Below are 7,782 nucleotides of genomic sequence, written 5' to 3'. Positions count from 1 at the left end.
AAAAATGTCCCCTGGTGAGGAGAAAAAAAAAATTAAAAGCAAAATATGTCTGTTATATGTTGCAATGTACTGAGACAGTTTTTATTTCAAAAAGAAGACAACCTAGTTTTATTTTTAAGAACCATCTGGTGGAGATTTATCTTCCACAAGGACAGGTATGCTTCTATTCTAGGGTTTCAAAGTTCTCCTTGCTAGAAAATACCAGGTAAAAAATAATTTCTGAAAGACTATTACAATTAAATGTCTTCAAACTTTGTCAAATAAATATATTCTGTAATAAACTGTGGAGTACCTCAAAATGCTAATATAATGTTTAATAGCCAAAAACTAGGTAGAAATGGATTGTGGGGTAAGGAAAATGTTAACTAACGATCAATGCTATATATGCAGATTATATTAAAAACTATATTAAAATGGGAAGACCATCAGGATAAGAACATTTAATTAAATTTATGTAGTCTTCCTCCAACCAAATACAAATCCAGCATTTCCACAAAAAAATTATATACCAAATTAAAATAAAATGTCAAAACTTTCTGGCATGACGATTACTTCCGTAGCTGTGCATGGGAAACTCACTGGTCCTTGCACCACTTGGAGAGATGCTGCAGTCTTGAGAATCTGACCTGGGCAATACCTAGTGTGCAGATGAAATACTTTCCGCACGCTTCTCTGTCTCTGCATGGCTACACGGTTCCCCACGCCACAGCAAGGGCAGGAGTTACCTTTGACTGTGTTCTTGCCCCACAGAAGCACTCAGGGTTGTGCCAGACACCGCCTCCAGCTCGTCTTCTTTGCCAGTCTTGCTCCCACACGTGTCCGTCCAAAGTTCAGCGTTGCGGGCAGGTGTCTCATTATGGAAGCCCGGTAGAAGAGGCAACACTATGGCCTATCAGAGGCACAGCTGAGAGCCCCACAACCTCATCCAGAGAGCTCGATCACTGACCATAACGGACTTTCCGTTGCTTGGGACGAGGTTTCTGTCTCACACACCTTTGCACCTTGGCTGCACCCTGCGAGGTCGGTGCGTGTTCTCCTCACACGTATTTTTCCCATTCTTCCCAGCTTGTAAGAGAACTCATTCAGGAGCTCGAGGGTCTGTGGCCAGGGGAGAATCTTAACTGATAACCTAACATTCTAAAGAGGAAAAGGGAAAAGAATGATGTTTCCCCACATTTTTTATCCTGAGCTATGATTACCTGCAGTTAATACAAGGGAAGCAAGTGACTGGAAGAACCGCTTTGCCTTCCTCCCAGACCCCAACAGAGGAGCTGCCCGCTCCTTTGTACAGAAGGACTTGCAGAACACACTGTAAAAACTATCTGGATTTGGACCTCGCTGGGTTGCTCAGTTGGCTGGGGCGTCGTCCCGTACACCAAAAGGTTGCAGGTTTGATCCCCAGTCAGGGTGCATACAGGAGGCAACCAATGGATGTTTCTCTCCCCCTTCCTCTCTCTAAAGTCATTAAAAAATATCCTCGGTTGAGGATTAAAAAAAAAAACAACACAAAAATCAAGCGACTATTGGATTTGGCTTTTAACAGTTATGCACACAGGACTCTACTGGTACAGAAAGGAAAGTAGGCCCCTCGGTATCAACAGGGAGGCAAAGGGAACACATGTCACTCACTTTGCCTTAATCCAAATCATTAACTCTTTCAACAAAGAATGAAAGTTGTAAGAGCATCATGGGAAACTTCTGAAACCAATGCATAAATTCTGATTGATGGCCATACGAGACATTCTTGGAAAATAATTAACTATTGCCAATGGCTACACACACCAAGTGCCTAGATTCAACATTTGCTATGTTGATTGGGGGCGGGGGGCAGAAAGCAAGTACAACAGCCCCTCATCCGTGGTGTCCTGTCTCCGTTTCAGTCTCCCGCAGTCCCTGGTGGTTCAAAACGACTGAGTAAAAGATTCCAGAACTAAACATTCATAAGTTGTAAATCACACGTCATTCTGAGTAGCCTGATGAAACCCGTGATGTCCTGCTCTGTCCACTCAGGACAAGTCTTCCCTTTCTCCAGCATCGCTACTGGATACACTACCCGCCCCTTAGTCACTGAGTCTTGGTTATCAGGTCGACTGCCGACGTAATACAGTGCTATGTTCAAGTGACCCTTATTTTATTAATAATGTCCCATTTACTTCACTACGTAGGCATCGTATCATCTCACATCATCACAAGAAGGCTGAGTCCAGTACAGTAAAATATTTTGAGAGAAATCACGTTCCCGTAACTTTTATCACAGTATATTGTTATAACTTCTATTTTACCATTAGTTATTGTTACTCTCTTACTGTGCCTAATTTATAAATTAAACTTTATCATAGGTGTGTACATATAGGAAACAAACATAGTGCATATAGGGTTCGATACTGCCTGACGCATCCACTGGGGATCTGCCTCATGAATAATTTACATGCCTTGCCCTTCTTTGGTGTGTAATGACCATTACATCAATAGAAACTAGTCTACATTTGGAAATCAATATAAAAAAGCAAAGAGTTACCCTGGCTGGTTTGGCTCAGCAGTTAGAGCATCGGCCTGCGGTCCGAAGAGACCCGGGTTCAGTTACCGCTCAGGGCGTGTACCTCGGGTGCAGTTTGCCCCAGGCCCTGGTTGGGTCGTGCGAGTGGCAGCCACTCGATGTGTCCCTTTCACATCGATGTTTCTCCCTCTCTCCCTCCCTCCCACTCTATCTCTCTCTCTCTCCTCCTCCCCCTCTATCTGAACAAAATATCGAAAAATGTCCTCGGGTGAGGAGTAAAAATAAATAAATAAATAAATAAATAAAGCAACGAGTTAACTCACTGACATCCCCATTATTGCTCCATCACCTGGACCCAGATTCATTGGTTTCCACAGGAAGATGATCTCCCAGAATTTCCATTTTCCCCAACTTCACATGACATGAGGGGGTCCTCGCGAGCCGGTGTGGCTCAGTGGAATGAGTGTCGTCCCATGGACTGAGAGGTCCCTGTTCAATTCCTGGTCAGGGCATGTGCACGGGCTCAGCCCCTAGCAGGGGCGTGCAGGAGACAGCCAATCAATGTATCTCTCTCACATGGATGTTTCCATCTCTCTCTCCCTTCCTCTCTCCCTAAAAAATCAATTAAAACACAGTTTACAAAAATAAAAAGGGTTCCTGAAGAGTTGACTGGCCTGCACCAGCTCTGCGTTCCTCCCTCCTTCCTACGTGGGAACTGAATGTGTGTCTTCTGCTGCTTCAGCTCCTTGGAATTCCACTGCCTCCCGACACTAGTTCCCTAAACACACAGCACTGTCTCCAGAATACATCCCAGGAGCACATTCTTGACCTGGGTCATTTGCTCGTTTCTCAACGAGCTCTTCATCCTCCTAACCCCCAATCTGTTCATCTCCAGGTTTGGATGATCCCTTGCACTTGACAACACAGGGAGTTTCCCACGATAAGTATGACTGCTAAATTTTGCAATTAATGTGTTTTCCGCCCCCTCCAGTTATAGCCTCATCCTATTTGGATTGGGTCTCAGCCTTGGCCTACTTCTGTCCCCACTTCTCCAATCCACGGAAGTATATCGACATCAACTCCACTTACGCAACAGCTTCTAAATCTCCCTTTCCTGAGCTCCAGCCCTGTACTCCGAGCAGCCTAGGGTGCACTCCCAGGTTCTTCAAATGCAATTAAACATAACTCATCACCTCCACACTCTTCTTCCTCACTTTTCTCCATTGATGGCGTCATCATGCCTGTAACCACCCACCCCAGAAACCTCAATTCTCCCAGACTCTTCCCTTTTGCTTAGCCCTGTGTCCAAGTGGAGACACAACACTGGCCATTCGACTCCCTGCAAGTCTTCCGTGGGTTTGCCTCCTCTCCGCTCCCCTTTTACTCACCAGGTTTGGCCCCCCACTTTCTCCAACCTCTGATGTCTCTCCGCATTCTCTGAGTCCTGACACACAATCTACCAGGACATACTCCCTTCCCGCCTTCTCCTGGGGCTCAGGGCCACGCAGCACACACAAGGGCCCTAGGTAAGCACTCCTTAATTACAGAAGCGACTTGGGATCCCTGCGCCCTCAGGCTTCTCAGCGGCTGTAAACTCTGTCACCTGGCCCCTTCCACCTCCCACCGAAGTGGGCTGTGCTCCTTACCACCCACCAAATCAACGCCTGGCAGTGGATCCTGCCTCTAGCTCAGACCTACCCTCCAGTCTCACCATTCACACTCTCCCTCTCACGACTTTGCTCAATCCAGCCAAACCCAGCCAAGCATCATCCCCAAATGTCCCTTCCTGCCCCTTGCCTGGGCCCCAGCTGCTTCCACACACAGGATGACTCTCCTTCACATCTTTCTGTCAAAACCATTCCCAGTGTTAAAGCACAGATCAAATGCCACATTCTTCCTACAAGTTTGATTCCTCCAGACAGAACTACTCTCTTCCTCTTCTCTCCTCTGAAACTTCGGTGATGACTGGTTTTGCACAAGTATTTTCTTCCCACTATTAGAGAAGTAGGATCATCAAGTCCTTTGAAGCAGTGCTTTTCAGACGCCCTGTGACAGAACAACTGGAGTCTTGTTTTAAAAACCAGACAAAACCAAGGCACTGCAGATCGGAGTTTGCTGAGCTGGAACTCGGAGCTCTGACTTTGCAGAGGAAGCTCCCGGGGAGGGTGCCCAGGGACGCTGGCAGCCTAGAGTTGCAGGAATGGGCCTGGAAGTTAGTCACATTTCAGTAATATCTTCATTTAAAGATAGTTTTCAGGTTAAAAAGCTGAAATCATGACACTGATACAGATAGAAAAGAAAAGGAAGGCAACTCAGTCAATGAAGGAAACAGGCAGGTGCACCACCTGTTCCAAGAGACTCTGGAAACGACACGCTGACATCAGTTGCGAAGCGGCTCAAGGATGGTTAGTGGTGATGACCGGATAAAGAGGGTGAGAGGGGACGAGGGGACAATCCAGAGGAATTACCGTGGCTCAGAGACATGACAGGCAGGGCCAGACGACCCGGAAGGTGTCCTCTAGGCAACACAGAGTTTTTTCCTGAAACATGACACAGTTGGCCCTCATTCATCATGTTAATCAGTCCCAGACTCAACCGCGATAAATGAATTTCCGAGAAGTAGGGTTCTTTACTCATACAGTGGTCCCTCGCCACTTCGCACTTCAACTTTTGCAGCTTCACTCTATCGTGGTTTTTTCAAATGTAGTGTAGTGTAGTGCACTGTAGTGTAGTGAACTATAGTATAGTGTAGTGTACTGTAGTGTAGTGTACTACAGTGTAGTGAACTATAGTATAGTGTAGTGTAGTGCACTGTAGTGTAATGAACTATAGTATAGTGTAGTGTACTGTAGGGCACTGCAGTGTAATGTTCTATAGTGCACTGTAGTATAGTGTGCTGTAGTGTAGTGTAGTGAACTATAGTATAGTGTAATGTACTGTAGTGTAGTATACTGTAGTGTAATGAACTATAGTATAGTGTAGTGCACTGTAGTGTAGTGAACTATAGTATAGTGTTGTGTACTGTAGTGCACTGTAGTGTAGTGAACTATAGTATAGTATAGTGTACTGTAGTGTACTGTACTACAGTGTAGGGAACTATAGTATAGTGTAGTGTACTGTAGGGCACTGCAGTGTAATGTTCTATAGTGCACTGTAGTATAGTGTGCCGTAGTGTAGTGAACTATAGTATAGTGTAGTGTACTGTACCGTACGTAGTATAGTGTTCTATAGTGCACTGTAGTGTAGTGAACTATAGCATAGTGTCGTGTACTGTAGTGCACTGTAGTGTAGTGAACTATAGCATAGTGTCGTGTACTGTAGTGCACTGTAGTGTAGTGAACTATAGCATAGTGTCGTGTACTGTAGTGCACTGTAGTGTAGTGAACTATAGCATAGTGCAGTGTACTGTAGTGCACTGTAGTGTAGTGAACTATAGCATAGTGTTGTGTACTGTAGTGCACTGTAGTGTAGTGAACTATAGCATAGTGCAGTGTACTGTAGTGCACTGTAGTGTAGTGAACTATAGCATAGTGTTGTGTACTGTAGTGCAGTGTAGTGTAGTGAACTATAGCATAGTGCAGTGTACTGTAGTGCACTGTAGTGTAGTGAACTATAGCATAGTGTCGTGTACTGTAGTGCACTGTAGTGTAGTGAACTATAGCATAGTGTCGTGTACTGTAGTGCACTGTAGTGTAGTGAACTATAGCATAGTGTTGTGTACTGTAGTGCAGTGTAGTGTAGTGAACTATAGCATAGTGTCGTGTACTGTAGTGCACTGTAGTGTAGTGAACTATAGCATAGTGTCGTGTACTGTAGTGCACTGTAGTGTAGTGAACTATAGCATAGTGTCGTGTACTGTAGTGCACTGTAGTGTAGTGAACTATAGCATAGTGTCGTGTACTGTAGTGCACTGTAGTGTAGTGAACTATAGCATAGTGCAGTGTACTGTAGTGCACTGTAGTGTAGTGAACTATAGCATAGTGTCGTGTACTGTAGTGCACTGTAGTGTAGTGAACTATAGCATAGTGTCGTGTACTGTAGTGCACTGTAGTGTAGTGAACTATAGCATAGTGTCGTGTACTGTAGTGCACTGTAGTGTAGTGAACTATAGCATAGTGTTGTGTACTGTAGTGCAGTGTAGTGTAGTGAACTATAGCATAGTGCAGTGTACTGTAGTGCACTGTAGTGTAGTGAACTATAGCATAGTGTTGTGTACTGTAGTGCAGTGTAGTGTAGTGAACTATAGCATAGTGCAGTGTACTGTAGTGCACTGTAGTGTAGTGAACTATAGCATAGTGTTGTGTACTGTAGTGCAGTGTAGTGTAGTGAACTATAGCATAGTGCAGTGTACTGTAGTGCACTGTAGTGTAGTGAACTATAGCATAGTGCAGTGTACTGTAGTGCAGTGTAGTGTAGTGAACTATAGCATAGTGCAGTGTACTGTAGTGCACTGTAGTGTAGTGAACTATAGCATAGTGTCGTGTACTGTAGTGCACTGTAGTGTAGTGAACTATAGCATAGTGTTGTGTACTGTAGTGCAGTGTAGTGTAGTGAACTATAGCATAGTGCAGTGTACTGTAGTGCACTGTAGTGTAGTGAACTATAGCATAGTGTCGTGTACTGTAGTGCACTGTAGTGTAGTGAACTATAGCATAGTGTCGTGTACTGTAGTGCACTGTAGTGTAGTGAACTATAGCATAGTGTTGTGTACTGTAGTGCAGTGTAGTGTAGTGAACTATAGCATAGTGCAGTGTACTGTAGTGCACTGTAGTGTAGCGTAGTGCACTATAGCATATAGTGTACTGTACCATACGTAGTGTAGTGTTCTATAGTGCACTGTAGTATAGTGTGCTGTAGTGTAGTGTAGTGAATTATAGTATAGTGTAGTGTACTGTAGTGTAGGTCTTTCTGAAGGAAGAACATGTCAAATACACTTCGTAGTGCCTTTTCACCCTGGTTGTTTAGAAATAAGTAATGCTGTTTGATTTCTAACGCAGTAGACTGATTAATCTGTATGAAAACAACCAAGTCCCGGGACCACAAAGAGAAGCAGATCTCAGGGAGGGTGTGAGGTTCAGGTTCCGTCCACCATACATTCCCTTGCCCCTGCTGCATGTCTAACTGTATCACATGCCAAAACACACAAGTAATCAGGACAAGATCTCTGTTCACAAAGAGTCAAGTTCTCCTGGTTGATCTCTCTCCTTCTAGATCCCTAGCCTCCTCGCTAATTTACAATCTCACACTTACCCTGGGTCTGACATTTGCACTCCTCTGTGCAAACC

The 7,782-nt window shown here is 44.6% G+C and overlaps 1 protein-coding gene across 1 annotated transcript; it reads right to left on the bottom strand.

Moving 5' to 3' along the window:
- Positions 1 to 3,707: 3,707 nt before the first annotated feature.
- LOC118637626 (dynein heavy chain-like) lies at positions 3,708 to 7,308 on the bottom strand. The gene is made up of 2 exons (XM_036273188.1): positions 5,705 to 7,308; positions 3,708 to 3,738 (listed from the first exon to the last, which is right to left on the bottom strand). Exons 1-2 carry the CDS (start codon positions 7,306 to 7,308, stop codon positions 3,708 to 3,710), a joined length of 1,635 nt encoding a protein of 544 aa, XP_036129081.1.
- Positions 7,309 to 7,782: the final 474 nt, after the last annotated feature.

This window comes from Molossus molossus, unplaced genomic scaffold, assembly GCF_014108415.1.
Source record: "Molossus molossus isolate mMolMol1 unplaced genomic scaffold, mMolMol1.p scaffold_m16_p_20, whole genome shotgun sequence".
Lineage (NCBI taxonomy): Eukaryota > Metazoa > Chordata > Mammalia > Chiroptera > Molossidae > Molossus > Molossus molossus.
This window is presented reverse-complemented; position numbering and strand designations above follow the sequence as displayed.

Coding starts and splice junctions, on each gene's coding strand:
- LOC118637626 (XM_036273188.1), bottom strand. CDS start 7,308: ATGGTACAGTACACTATATGCTATAGTGCACTACGCTACACTACAGTG. Junction 3,739..5,704: donor AGAACACTATACTACGTACG/GTACAGTACACT, acceptor GGGTGGTTACAG/GCATGATGACGCCATCAATG.